This window comes from Rhinopithecus roxellana, chromosome 16 (genome assembly GCF_007565055.1).
Source record: "Rhinopithecus roxellana isolate Shanxi Qingling chromosome 16, ASM756505v1, whole genome shotgun sequence".
NCBI classification, from domain to species: Eukaryota; Metazoa; Chordata; class Mammalia; order Primates; family Cercopithecidae; genus Rhinopithecus; species Rhinopithecus roxellana.
Window position 1 is genome coordinate 8,985,838 of NC_044564.1, and position 14,090 is coordinate 8,999,927.

The window sequence follows — 14,090 nt, forward strand, 5'->3', positions numbered from 1 at the left end:
ACCCAGTGCCGCCCTGGCCCGGACCGGCCACAGGACAGGGGCAGGGGATCTCCGCAGCCGGACTGACCCCACCCTGCCCAAAGGAGCCCCCCACCCAGGCCTCCCTCTGAACAAGCTCACAGCCCCAGAGACCAGGTGGGAGCTGGGCTGCCCTCCCATGCCCAGGCCCCCAGCTGGCAGTGCCCCCCATAGTTCAGCCTTGCAGGGCGGGGCCAGCCCCAGATGCCATGTGATGCCAGAACTGGCCCCAGAGGATGGTCCCTGGTGCCCAGGGAGCTTGGGTGAGGGTTCCGCTGGGAACATGTCCCCGGAAGGGCACCATGAGGGTCTCTGAGCTGCACCTGTCCCCGCTCCAGGCAGGGCCCTGGGACCCAGTGTCACCCTCTGAAAGTGACCCATCACCTGCACAACATTTGTGCTTGCCCCTCATGGCTGCCTGCCCCAAATCGTTGTTTCTCCTGTCTGCCTGGACACCCCTTCTTCCCCAGCCTGCCCAGCCCACAGTCCCTGCGCTATTCCCCCTCCCTGTTCCCTGCGGGACTCCTGGCTCAGACTTTGCAACATCGGCTCTGCCTGCTCTCCGCAGCAGGGGTGGCTCCGGGAATGGTGCTTCACCTGTTCCTTGAGCCTCCAGTGTACCCCAGGCCTACAGGCTCTCACTGTCCACCCATCCTGCATGCCAAGTCCCTTCCCCAGGAAGCTGAGCAGCCAGGCCTTATGGGTCCCTCTTGGGGCACCCTGGTGGCTTCATTTCGGGATTTGGCTTGCTTGATGCCAAGTCCTGTCTGTGCCCTGGAGGTCTGCCCCGCTTCCGGTGCCTTGAGGGGCGGGTGGCTGCAAATCGCACTTCCTCCCCGGGGCATAAGCATCTTTGTGGTGATGCTGCTTATGGGCTGGGGGCTTCCTGTGGACCAGACTGGACCCTGGACTGCAGGGTGGCCACTGGGCTGAGGTCTCTGCTACCTCTCTGGGCAGCCCCTCCCCACCATGGTGCCTGGGCCTAGCGTGCCTCTAGCAAGGCTGGGTTCGCTTTGGGGGTCTCTGGTCCGAGTGTGCATATCCGCTACAGCCACAAGCTGCCCCAAGCAGGAGGTAGGGGGATTCTGGGCTCCCAAGGGCAGAAGGCCTGGCTCTGGGTTGGGCCCTGTGGGGTTGCTGGGGTCAGGAACTGAGGTGGGTGCTCATTTCCCTGCCAGAGGCCTCCCTGTCTGGAACCTCCGTGTTGTCCTGGGCTCTGCAGGCCAGGGCTTGTGGGGCCGCCCCTACCCATTCTCAGACCCTCTGGGAGCTGCCGCCACACCTCCTGCAGGGCCCCTGCACAGCCTGGGGTGGGAGCCACCCCTTTTGGTCCCACCCCACCCCCTGCCTGACAGTCCCCCGTGGCCAGGGCCAGTTCCAACTCCAGGCCCCAGCCGTCCACCCAGATGGACCCAGGCCCGGCCCCCAGCCCCCGGCCCACACAGAGACCACATGAAGATGCAACACGCATGGCTCTGGTGAGACAGGTAAGACAGGTGTCTGGGGGGCGGGGCCAGTGGCCAGACAGACGGACGGGATGGGACATCACAACCACCCCCTCCAGGGCCGTCGCAGGGGCAAAGTGAGGGCGGCGGGCCCCTCTGGGAGAGGCGAGAGAAACGGGGACATAACAGAGAAGTGGTGTGGCCTCCCAGCAGCTGAGGAGTCCAGGATGGGGCCACGCTGGGCTCCCAGGGCTCCAGACCTGGCCCCGAGAGGTGGTGTGGCTGACTGACTGACCAACGAGATGACAGGCTTCAAGATGGTGTGTGGGTCATGGCAGGGGAGGTGGGCGGGCAGACTAACGGAGACACACGGGGAAAGCCGAGGACCCAGGAGGACCGGGGAGAAAGGTCCAGAGAGTGAGAGAGAGCAGCATGGGCGGCCTGGGCAGAGCGGCTGCCGCAGGGAGACAGGGGCAGAGTGGGCCACAGGAGCCCAGGGTCCGGGGCGGGGTGATGGGGCGGGAGACACACGCAGGGCAGGGCAGGTGGAGTCGGACGCGGGACTGGGGTGCTCTCCCCCTTACCGTGTCTTTGGAGGACCTACGCCTCTTGAAGCTGGAAGCCAGGGTGGAGGTGATAGCCCTAAATGTGGCTTTCTTTTTAGGGTCAGGCTCTGCTCTACCACTCTTTCTATCCTAAAATGAATATGTATAAGTGATTAGATGGCTAGGGTGGTGGCCACACCTGCCCTCGCCTGCTCCTGGATGGGCCGCTGCCCAGCCTGGCCGGCCACTTGGGCCCTCGCTCCTGCCTGCCTCCCTGTGCTGGACAGACGGGCCGACAGCGGACGTTCGAGGGTGGCCTCTTCTCCTGCCCAGGGTCTCGGGCCTGACCTTGCTCGTGCTGGGGCTGGGCTTGGGGGCTCTCGGCTGGCTCGTCCGGGGAGGTCCGCCTGGCTCCCTGGCTCCTGGGTGGCCCTGGCTTACAGGCGTCCCGAGGAGGAGGAGTCCTCTGAGGACTGGAGGAGTTGCCCCTCAGGCCACGCCAGCTGTCTGCATGGAGGCCACTGACCCCCAAGGGGCACACACCAAGATTCAGGAAGGGGCCGAGGGCTGGAGGCAGGTGTCGAGGTGGAATTGGAGTGACAGAGGCAGCTCCCGGGACTCTGGCCTCAGGTCTGATGGCCAGGTGGCCTGTGCCCGCCAGTGGTGGCAGCGGCCAGGTCCCCAGGGGACCTGTGGGGCCAAGAGCAAGAGCGGGCGGATGAGAGGTGTGGAGCCTCCAGCAACCCCCATCCCCCAACAGCCCTGGCCACACTGTCGGCTTCATCTCAGGACACAGGCTCCAGGACGGCACCCAGAGAAAGAGAAGAGACGGAGTGAACCGGAACTCGACCGCGGGCCACGAGCCCTTAGGCCTGTACAGGCCCACTGCCCACCCTGTCCCAGGTGGGTCGTGGCTGCCCTTGCTGGTGGCAAATTCTCATGGATACGACCTGGGCACCAGCCAGGACCCGGCCTGGCCCAATTCGGATTAGAGTCACGGAGCACAAGGACATAGCAGGAAAGCGAGGGGGGGTATCTCCGAAGGGTGTCAAGGGGGCTTGGGTCGGCGGAGGGCAAAATGCATCTTGGACTCACGTGCCATACACAGGCGGGCCCCTGTCTTACCCTGCCTGATTGCCTTCCTATGGAATGGGTACCGGCGGGCGACTCTGGAGACAGAGGGGCCAGGCGGAGGCTTGGAGCAGGGTGCGTGGCCTCCCTCGGCCCCGGCTTTGCAGTGGGCAGCCACCTGCAGGCAGCCCCCCACCAGTGCTGCCCCCGTGCCCTTGGAGCACTCACCACTGCCCCTGGCCATGGCTCCTAGCTCCAGTCCTGCCTACCGGAGCCAGAGCCAGTGCCACGGCCTTCGGGGATGGAGGAGGGCCGTGGCCAGGCCGGGCCCTGGGCACCAGGCCTCGGAGGATGGCCTGCCCTACCTGCAGGTTCTTCCTCCACACGTTCACTGCTGCAAAGGCCAGCTGCATCTGCTTCCGGCGAGCATCCTTGTGCCGCTTGTAGGCAATCTCAATGAAAATCAGGAAGATCCCGGCAACGATGCCCCCCGCTACCAGCATGAAGACCCCTGTGTGCCGGGACCCAGAGCCTCAGTTGCTGGCCAGAGAGGCCGCAGCCCACGGAGAACCCACCCGAGTGTCAGGGGAGCCGCACCTGCCATGTTCTCAAAAGTAAGGGTCGCAGGGGCGTTGCTGCGCGAGTCACATTCCTGATACCGAACCCATGTCTTGTCCAGGTCTTCCATGAAGCCATTCTCATGGGACCTGGGGGTGGGAACAAGTGAGCCTGCAGTGGGTCGGGGCCCAGGACGTGAAGGGGCAAGCTGGGGGCGGGGCCGGGGCGGGGCGCGGCGGGGCCTGCGGGGTGGAGGGGGCAGCTAGCGCCTGGCTTGGGTGGGAAATCTGTGGTGGCCTCGGAGTGGTCTGGCACTGGCGAGGGCGTCCACCTCTGGCGGAGAGGAGCGGTGGAGGGACGCGGGCGCACGGACACTTACTTGAGGATGGACAGGGAGACGTTCTGCTTCCAGGGGCTGTCTTTGCGCATGCCTATGCCGAAGCCCGAGCGGAAGAACAGCTCTCCAGTCGTCACCAGGTCGCACTTCTGCGAGGCCTCGAACTCCAGCACCGCCGAGTCCCAGATGAAGGCATGCAGCTTGCTGCCGGCAGAGGCGGGGTCACGGGGGCCTTGGTCCTGCCAGCCTGGAAGACCCACGCCCGCGCCCTCCGGGGTGCCTGGCCCGGACACTCTCCTGCCCGGCGGAGGCCGCCCTCCCGCGGCCCGCACTTGTCCCGCCCCGCCCCGCCAGGGTGGCCGCCCGCGCCTCACTTGTCTCTCACGGCCTGGATGGCCTCCGCTGCACTCTCGTAGTTGTGCTTCTCCATATGCCGGTACATGGTGCTCAGCTCCACCTGGCGCCGGAAGTAGATGTCCACCGAGCTCTGCTTCACCGTGGCGTAGATAAACTTGTCCGAGGGGTTCCTCAGCTGCAGGGTCGGAGGGCAGGGCTCGCGGCGGCGGCTCCCCAGGCCCCTACCCGAGGCCGACCCCAGCTCACCTCGCGTTCCCTCCCCCAGCCCGGCCAGGCCTCACCCGAGGGTCGTTGATGCCAGTGATGCGCTCCTCCGGCCGGTCCAGCACCAGGAAGGCCGCCAGGTTGGCGGTGTAGGAGGCCACGATAATCATGGCAAAGCCGGCCCATACCATGCCCAGGATACGCGCCGAGAAGCTTCTGGGGGCGCCTGTGGGCGGGCGGGGGCTGTGTCAGACCCTAGAGGGCCGGGGCGGGGCCAGGCGGGCCGGGCGGGGCCTTACCTTCCCCGATGCCAGAGTTGAGCAGGACGCCCCAGGAGAACCACATGGCGGAGGACAGGGTCAGTGCGTCCTCCTCCTCCTCCTCGCTGTTCACCTTGAACCGGCCGAAGGGGCTGCGGGGCGCAGAGGGCGGGCGGGAGAGAGGGCGGGAGAGGCGGCCCTGCCCCGCCCCTCGCCGGCCCCGACCCCCCATGGAGGTGTCTGAGCCCCGGGTCGCGCTCACCTGAAGCGGTCCAGCAGGTACAGCATCACGGCCACCACGTGCACCGACAGCCCCACCAGCAGCCACAGTGTGCTCTGGAACGGCTGCATGAACGAGTCCAGCGTGCTCCGGGGGATTTCCTGCGGGGGGATGCGAGGTCAGTGCGGCCCGGGCCCTCCAGGGACCCCCCGCCATCCGGCCCCTACCCACCTTCTTGACCAGAATAGTCAGGCCCTGGTACTTGAAGGGCTTGGAAAACTCGATGTACTGCGCGCGCTCGTTGTTGATGGTTAGCGGCGCCACGATCATGTCTGCCTGCCCGCTGAGCAGCTCCCCCATCATCCCATTCCACTCCTTCTTGTTGCTGTTGTTCACCTGCAAGGCGACAGAGCCGGCGGGGATGCAGGCAGCGTCCACCCAGCTCCCGCCACAGGTACCCCGGACTGAAGCCGCCCTAGAGCACCCCGGGGGTCTTCTCCCCCAGACCCTACCCAGCTCACAGGCCCCACCCCACTCCAGCCCCGCCCTGGCTAGCAGGCCTCTCCCACGCCGGGCGGGCTCTACCACCGCCAGCAGGCCCCGCCCACTCCACATCCCGCCCACTTCAGGACCCCCGCCTGCAGGCCCCGCCCACTCCGACCCCCACTTCAGGCCCCTCCCATACCAGGCCCTACCCCAGCCCTCAGGCCCCGCCCACCCCATGCTATGCCCACTCCATGCTATACCCACCCCAGGACCCAGCCCGCAGGCTCCGCTCACTCCATGCCCCACACACCCCAGGACCCCCCCACCGTCTGCAGGCCCCACCTACTCCATGCCCCACCCACGCCGACCCCCTGCCTGCAGGCCCCTCTCACGCTGGTCCCCACCCCCGCCGTCCAGCCTACCCGCTCCTGTGTGCCGAACTTGCCATCTGCCACCAGGTGCACCTCATAGGTGAAGTTCATGGTCCGTGCCAGCTTGATGAGCAGGTCGATGCAAAAGCCGTAGCAACACTGAGGCACCGTGTGGCGGGCTGAGTAGGTGCAGGCGGTAACTGCTGGGCTCCAGACCGCCCCGCGCCCCGCGCCCTGTCCCGCGCCCCACGCCCTGCCCCGCGCACTCACGGCTGCCCGGAGACGTGTCGTTGGGCCCGGTGCAGATCACCTTCTTGACTGGGTCGCCGTTGACTGTGAACTCCTCCTTGCATGTCCCATCACTCAGCGTAGGCTTGACGTACACGAAAGGCTCCTGGTGGATCGTCACAATCTGGGGGGGAAGGGGAGACCCAGCCTGGACCACCGACCTAAGGCTGACCAGGGCGGCAGTGTCTTCTCAGTTCCCAGCCTCCCCTGGCGCCCCTCTTAATCCCCGATGCCCACTCCTCCCCCGCCCTGCGCCACCGGCCACTGCCCCTCTTTGGAGCTTCTTCACGAGCCCAGGTGTTCAGGACACATCTTCCACACTCACCGTCAGCATCATCTGCCTGCAGCCCCGGGGGATGGGGGCTGGGGGCTCAGAAAAGACTGCTGTGACGCTAGACCCTTCTCTTGGCCACTTTTCCTCTAATCTTGGCTTAGACATGATTCCCTCCAGCAGAGGAGCCGCTGATGTCCCATGTATGCCAGGCATCTTCCCGGGGTGAGAAACCGCCCAGCCTGCAGGCTGACTCCCACCCTGCTGTGCCATGAGGACGAGGGCACATCCACGAAGCCGACCCTGCGCCTACACAGGACCTGGGACCCGAGGGGGCACCCACCCGTGCCTCCCTTCATCCCGGTGCCCTGACTGTCCTGGCCCACAGCCTCGCAGCCTTCAGGCTTTGAGCATAGGTCTCTGGCTCCTTCCTCTTGCCCGAGTGGACATGCTCCACCGCTCTGTGGCCTCTTCAACCCACACTCCTGCTTGGGCTCGCCCTCCTGTCTGTCCTTCAGGGGACCATGGCCTGGGGGTAGGGAAGGGATCTGGGGCACAGAGGGCTGGAATGGAGCATAATGCACTGCCAGAACTCTGAGGGGAGATGATATCAGAGCTGAGCCCTCAAAGTGGGCAGGGATCAAGCAGGCGCCCGAGGACAGGTGGAGCAGGGGAGCCTGCAGTCCAGAACTGCAAAGGCAGGGAGGCGTGGGGGTGGTGGAAGAGGCACCCTCCCAGCATGTCCTAGGGAGGGTGAGCCTGAGAGCGGTGCAGGCCCAACCTCAGCCGCCAGGCAGCATTTTGTCTTTTATCCCCAGGGGGATTAGGAGCCATTGAAGAAGTTGATTTTCTTTTCCTTTTTTTCTTTTCTTTTTCTTTTTTTTTTTATGAGATGGAGTCTTGCTCTGTAGCCAGGCTGGAGTGCAGTGGCACGATCTCTGCTCACTGCAACCGGTGCCTCCCGGGTTCAAGCAATTCTCCTGCCTCAGTCTCCCGAGTAGCTGGGACTACAGATGAGCGCCACCACGCCCAGCTAATTTTTGTACTTTTAGTAGAGACGGGGTTTCACCATGTTGGCCAGAATGGTCTCGATCTCTCGACCTCATGATCCGCCTGCCTTGGCCTCCCAAAGTGCTAGGATTACAGGCGTGAGCCATCGTGCCTGGCCTGATTTGCCTTATAAAACTTTCATTATGTTTTCCTGTTATACAGGTAATATATATGCTAGTACTTTAAAAAAATTAGTGACGCCAGAAACAAACTTGTAAAAAGCCATCTGCATCTCACAGCCTAGATGGGGCCTTTTGGCCATTAGCGTTTGACGGCTGCTTTCAGACTTTTCAATGTGAAGTGTCTGGGCTGCAATGAAACCCACACTGGTACTGGAAAACCCACCCTGTCTGCAGAGCAGGGGAGGGAGCCTGGGTGAGAGGCTGCAGGGGCTGGTGCAGAGCAGGGGAGGGAGCCTGGGTGAGAGGCTGCAGGGGCTGGTGCAGAGCAGGGGAGGGAGCCTGGGTGAGAGGCTGCAGGGGCTGGCACCAGGCTTCAGGGGTGGGCTCAGAAAGCAGACAGAGGCAAGAGACATTTGAGGGCCTGGAATGACCAAGAGAAGGTTGGTGGGCATGTTGCCTGTGAGGTCCTTGCCTTTGGCAGTCTGTGGTGCTACTGGGACTGGAGTGTGTGTGGAGTGGGGATGGTGTGGCTCTGCCTGGGGAGGAACGGCCAGGAGAGCACCCTGGAGTAGGGAGCCAAGGGAAAGATGCTCTGGAGGAGGAAGCCAGCCAGGGCAGGGGTTCTCAGAGGCCCAGGGGAGTCAGGAAGGGCTGTCCCACATGGTGGAAGAGGACAGTTTGACCTGGTACCATCAGGAGGCCATGAAGGCTGGAGGAGGGATGAGGAGTATGGAGGACCAGGACTGGGGACAGCGAGTGCTGAAGCTGAGGTCGGCCTGCCGTCTCCCATCTGCTCTTCCCCAGCAGGGTCCTATCAGACAACTAACTGCCCCAGACTTAAGTAGGGCTGGGTCAAGAGGGGCACTAGAGAGCCCCTGTGGGATGGGGGCAGCTTCCTCTCCTCCCTCCTGCTCTCTCTGCTTCCTGTGCTGTGCCAGGTGTGCTGGACGGTGTCCAGGGGCAGCAGGCCCCACCCCCACTTTCTTTAGTGGCTTTCATTGATCTCACACCCCCCTCCAGGCCAGAGGGGGTGGATGGGCTGTCTGGGGTGGGGACACTGAGGGAGGTCTGTGGGGCCCCCACCTTCAGTCTGGTGGACATCTGGTACCCTCGAGGCTTCTCTGTCTCTCCGCCTGGCCAGATGATCTTCCTGTCATTAGGGATGACCTGGGGGTGGGAGTATGAGATGGAGGGTGGCCACGCAGGGGTCTTGGCCCCAGGACCCTAAGGCCCCAGCCCCCACCCCCTCATGACCCCCACCTACGTGGGTGCCGTTGTAGATGCCCACTTGCACCAGCTTGCGGTTCTGCAGGTTCATGATGCTGTAGTTGGCGAACTTCCGGTCCCCATCCTCATTGAACTCCACACGACCAGTCACCCCGTCCGCATACTTGGAGGACATCAGCACTCTAGGGGAGGAAGCATAGCTGAGGCTTCTCAGAGGTGCTCCTTCTCCTGCTCCTTCCCCTGCTCCTTCCCCCTGCTCCTTCCCCTGCTCCTTCCCCCTGCTCCTTCCCCCTGCTCCTTCCCCCTGCTCCTTCCCCCTGCTCCTTCCCCTGCTCCTTCCCCCTGCTCCTTCCCCCTGCTCCTTCCCCTGCTCCTTCCCCCTGCTCCTTCCCCTGCTCCTTCCCCTGCTCCTTCCCCCTGCTCCTTCCCCCTGCTCCTTCCCCTGCTCCTTCCCCCTGCTCCTTCCCCCTGCTCCTTCTTCCTGCTCCTTCTCCCTGCTCCTTCCCCTGCTCCTTCCCCTGCTCCTTCCCCCTGCTCCTTCTTCCTGCTCCTTCCCCCTGCTCCTTCCCCCTGCTCCTTCTTCCTGCTCCTTCTTCCTGCTCCTTCCCCTGCTCCTTCCCCCTGCTCCTTCCCCTGCTCCTTCCCCCTGCTCCTTCCCCCTGCTCCTTCCCCTGCTCCTTCCCCCTGCTCCTTCTTCCTGCTCCTTCCCCCTGCTCCTTCCCCCTGCTCCTTCTTCCTGCTCCTTCCCCCTGCTCCTTCCCCCTGCTCCTTCCCCCTGCTCCTTCTTCCTGCTCCTTCCCCCTGCTCCTTCCCCCTGCTCCTTCTTCCTGCTCCTTCCCCCTGCTCCTTCCCCTGCTCCTTCCCCCTGCTCCTTCTTCCTGCTCCTTCCCCCTGCTCCTTCCCCCTGCTCCTTCCCCCTGCTCCTTCTTCCTGCTCCTTCCCCCTGCTCCTTCCCCCTGCTCCTTCCCCCTGCTCCTTCCCCCTGCTCCTTCCCCCTGCTCCTTCCCCCTGCTCCTTCCCCTGCTCCTTCCCCCTGCTCCTTCCCCCTGCTCCTTCCCCTGCTCCTTCCCCTGCTCCTTCCCCCTGCTCCTTCCCCTGCTCCTTCCCCCTGCTCCTTCTCCCTGCTCCTTCCCCCTGCTCCTTCTTCCTGCTCCTTCCCCCTGCTCCTTCCCCCTGCTCCTTCTTCCTGCTCCTTCCCCCTGCTCCTTCCCCCTGCTCCTTCCCCCTGCTCCTTCCCCTGCTCCTTCTCCCTGCTCCTTCTCCTGCCTGCTGCGCAGCTAGGGCTTTTCCCTTGTCCCAGTCCCAAGAATGGAAAGATCAGCAGATGCCAGCCCCTGGACACCATGGTGTCTGCCTGCACCAGATGGACAGTGCGACTCATGACAGCTGAGTGGTTTCTGGGTGCCAGACCCTGCTTCAAGGGCTTTCCGTGGGTTAGGACGTTGTCCTCACAGCCATCCTGTCTTACAGAGAGGGAGGCAGAAGCCCAGAAGGATGCCTGCCCTCTTGCCAGCAAGTGGGGGAGAGGTTGAGTTGGCTCTAACCACCAGGCTGTCCTGTCTGGCTGTGTGTGCGCATGTGCATTGTACCCATCGGGCCACATCAGTGAACCTGTGTGCACATGATCCCTAAGTGGGGTGCACCCCATGCGTGTGCCTGTCACGTGTGTGTCATGTACCTGAGTCTGTGTGCACACATGGTTCTATGTATGTGTGTGCATGTGTATGCACACATGCTGCCTACATCTGCACTTATGTGGGCATTGTGGATGGTGGCTCTGCACATGCTACTCAATGCTTGGGGATCTGGGGGTGAGGTGGCATGGCATGGTGTCCAGGCGTGCTGTGAGCTAACTGCTGCCACACTGCAGATGTTCACTTGGGTCTCTGGGCCTAGGCCAGCCCTGGCTCTCTAAGGTTTGTGTGCTGTTCTTGGGCTCCTTGTCTGGCCTCCTGGGTCCCTGGAAGCTTTCAGTCCCCATCTGCATCAAGAGCCTCCTCCCAAAGGCTGCCAGGTACACAGGGAGAGGGGTGCTGTTTCAGGGTGGACTGTAGTGTGGAAAGTAGGGGCGGGAGCAGTGGAGCCAGTCCCCACTCCAGTGACAGTCCCAGTACTGGTGTCCGTGTTGAGAAGAGGGCAGATGATTGTGCCATTAGATGTGGTGGTGCTGGGGGTGTGGGGGGAGAGGAGAGAAGTAACAGTGTCCAGAGGATGTTGGCAGCAGGCTCCACTGCAGTACCCCTGAGAGCGGCGCCATCCACTTCCTGGAAGCGACCCCGCCCACTCCCCCCCAGAGTGCCCGCACCCACCGCTTGAGGAGCGCTCCCCCAGTTCCCTAAGAGCGGCCCCGCCCAGTCCTGAGAACGGCCATACCCAGCTCGGGAGAGTGGCCCCGCCCACCTCCCCCAAAGCGGCCCCGCCCACCTCCCCAAGAGGGACCTCTCCCAGTCCTGAGAACGGCCCCGCCCAGCTCTGGAGAGTGACCCCGCCCACCGCCCCAAGAGCAGCCCCGCCCAGCTCGGGGGAGCCCCCGCCCACCTCTTGAAGAGCGGCCCGGTCTTCCAGATGTTGGTGTTGCCCACGCAGCCCCGCGGCGGGTCGGTGATGTTCTCCTTCTCGAGGAGCTCGTGCACGGCCTGGGCCACCACGCCCACGGCGTCGCTGATGTGGGCCGACTCGTTCTTGCCATTGATGAGCTGCAGCCCGAGGATGCCTGGGGCGAGCATGCGACTCAGAGCCCGTGGGGGCCTCCCCGTTCGGGGACCCTGCCAAGGCCCAGCACTCACCGTCCGGGGCGTAGCGCAGGGCGTTCCCCGAGATCTCGCGCTCCCCGACCAGCCACACGTACCCGGAGCCCGTCATGTTCAGCATCGCGGCTGCACGGTACACAGTGGCAGCGTCGTCCTCGCTGTGGGGCAGACGGGGGTGACGGGCCAGGACTCCAGCACTCCCACCGCGGCGCTCCACAAGCCCAGGTCCTCCTTCTCTGGAGCAGGGACCTGCCCAGCCCCCAGCCCCTCCTAGATCGAAGCCTGCAGACCCTGCAGAGGGGCTGCTCCCCAAAACCCAGGAGCCTCCCAGGACTCCGTTGCTGGCCCTTACCTTGGGGGGAGCAGGGATGGAGTTAGATGCTGGTCCTTACCTTGCGGGAGCAGGGATGGGGTTAGATACCTGGTTTATAGAACTGACTTCCTACTTGTGGCCTGCACCTGTGCCCCCAGCATGCCCTTCCCTCCACCTCAGAAGGCCCTGATGGGGGCCCAGGAAGGTAATGGATCACCATTGATCACTTGCTGGCCAGATACCAGGCACTGCTTGAAGTGTTTTATGTGGATTATCTTATTTAACTTTCACAATATCTCTGTGTCCCGAGGGGAAGCGGAGGCACACTGGACACACAAGAGTTGGTAAATGGCAGAGTCAGGACCCAAGCTCCTAAGACCTCCTAGACAAGCCACACCCCTCTGGTCCTCTATGTTCAAACATGTGAAATGAGGGGTTGGGGGGCTCTCCAGGTTGGTGAGATGCTGGTGGGATCCAGCGTCTTGAGGACGGCCAGAGATGAGAGGCAGCTTCCCCTGGGCTCTGCACAAGCAGCTGCCTTCGCCCAGTCACCCAAGCCTGGGGCCTGCAGGAGGACAGAGCCCAGGCAGGCCTCACCTTGCAGGCATGTGCGGTCTTGAGCTCTGCTGGTGTCCTTGCAGGCGGGCCCCTGTCGACAGTGGAGCAGGGGACCTGTTCCTCTGGGGCTGGGGCCACTCTGGTTATGACAAGGACCTGGGGGCCTGGTGGGACTGTAGAAGCCTTTGGGGGTCTTCCCTCACCACCATCTGTCAGACCTTTCTCTGCAGGGCCTGTCCTGGCTCCAGGTGGGCCTGGACTACCCCTGATACTTTGCTTCTCCAGGCATGGGCAGCAGGGTTGGGTGGATTGCCTGAGTGTTGGGTAAATTTCACAATGCTTGACTCTGGAAACCAACGTGGCCCTCCCCTCCCTGAGGAGGGGTCTGCCCCCAATTTTCTCGAGAATAAACTCACGAAGAAATGCAGACCTTTAGTGTTTGCTCTACATGACGATGCTATTGGATGTCAGCAACACAAAACAGAGGTGCTCCCAGTAGCACTGGCCCAGTGCCCCAAATGAGAGCATCTAGCAGAGGCTCTGCACACTGAACACAACACAGTTTGTCCAGCAAGACCCAACACCATGAGTATCATGGAGCAGCGTGCCCACTATCAAAGTGCCCACCAGGGTCTGACGAACAAGCCCATCTTGTTGACACAATTCGGGTCTATGACACGTGATATGGTGGAATGATTAGGAGAAAAACAGTTGTAAACAAAAGTCTGATCTGTCCATCAAAACTCATCTGATCATTTTATAGAAATAGCTGATACCAATCAACACAACTTCAGGAAAATGAAAAGTTTTGGAAACAAATTATCTGCATGCTGTGGAAAATTGGTCAAAAATTAAGATTGGCATCATGTCTCTCTGCAAAACACCCTCAACAACCTTCACTAAGGAGGAGCCAAAATGTGACAGGTTGAAGGTCTGGGGTCAAGAAGGCCTGTGCCTGCTGCTGCCCAGGGCTTGCTTCTCTGCACTCCTGGGAGATGGGCATGCTAGGTGGGCCGGCTGGCCTCTGCTGTGGGACTTTGGCCTCCATTCCAAGGAGCTTAGCACGTGAGAGGAGAGTCCTTTCCAGCCCTGACAGTCCAGAGCCATTGCATGGATTCAAGAAGTATGTTGGAGGCTGGGCATAGTAACTCATGCCTGTAATCCCAGCACTTTGGTGGGTGGATCGCCTGAGGTCAGGAGTTCGAGACCAGCCTGACCAACATGGAGAAACCCCTGTCTCTACAAAAAATACAAAAAAATCAGCCGGGGTGGTGGTGCATGCCTGTAATCCCAGCTACTCAGGAGGCTGCGGCAGGAGAATTGTTTGAACCTGGGAGGTGGAGGTTGCAGTGAGCCAAGATCGCGCCACTGCACTCCAGCCTGGGTGACAGAGTGAGACACCATCTAAAAAAAAAAAAGTATGTTGGAGCCGGGGGCAGTGGCTGATGCCTGTCATCCCAGTCCTTTGGGAGGCCGAGGTGGGTGGATCACTTGAGGCCAGGAGTTCGAGACCAGCCTGGCCAACATGGCGAAACCCTGTCTCTACTAAAACTACAAAACTTAGCTGGGCATAGTGGCCTGCACCTGTAATTCCAGCTGCTCAGGAGGCTGAGGCACGAAAATCACTTGAACTTAGGAG

General features: G+C 62.6%; 1 protein-coding gene across 8 annotated transcripts in view; it reads right to left on the minus strand.

Moving 5' to 3' along the window:
* The window catches only part of GRIN1 (glutamate ionotropic receptor NMDA type subunit 1), a 30,755-nt gene that overhangs the window by 1,414 nt on the left and 15,251 nt on the right, over positions 1–14,090 (minus strand). For 4 of the 8 annotated variants that reach the window (XM_030920366.1, XM_030920365.1, XM_030920367.1 and 1 more), the window contains 15 exons: positions 11,617–11,738; positions 11,369–11,543; positions 8,868–9,012; positions 8,687–8,770; positions 6,143–6,284; positions 5,924–6,051; positions 5,247–5,411; positions 5,058–5,176; positions 4,835–4,947; positions 4,613–4,761; positions 4,349–4,506; positions 4,017–4,178; positions 3,677–3,786; positions 3,445–3,590; positions 2,048–2,158 (listed from right to left, as the gene is read on the minus strand). In XM_030920366.1, the coding sequence (XP_030776226.1) occupies positions 2,048–2,158; positions 3,445–3,590; positions 3,677–3,786; positions 4,017–4,178; positions 4,349–4,506; positions 4,613–4,761; positions 4,835–4,947; positions 5,058–5,176; positions 5,247–5,411; positions 5,924–6,051; positions 6,143–6,284; positions 8,687–8,770; positions 8,868–9,012; positions 11,369–11,543; positions 11,617–11,738 (2,029 nt within the window). The remainder of the gene's footprint in view (positions 1–2,047; positions 2,159–3,444; positions 3,591–3,676; positions 3,787–4,016; positions 4,179–4,348; positions 4,507–4,612; positions 4,762–4,834; positions 4,948–5,057; positions 5,177–5,246; positions 5,412–5,923; positions 6,052–6,142; positions 6,285–8,686; positions 8,771–8,867; positions 9,013–11,368; positions 11,544–11,616; positions 11,739–14,090) is intronic. The other 4 variants (XM_030920371.1, XM_030920370.1, XM_030920369.1 and 1 more) reach the window with 1 other exon arrangement.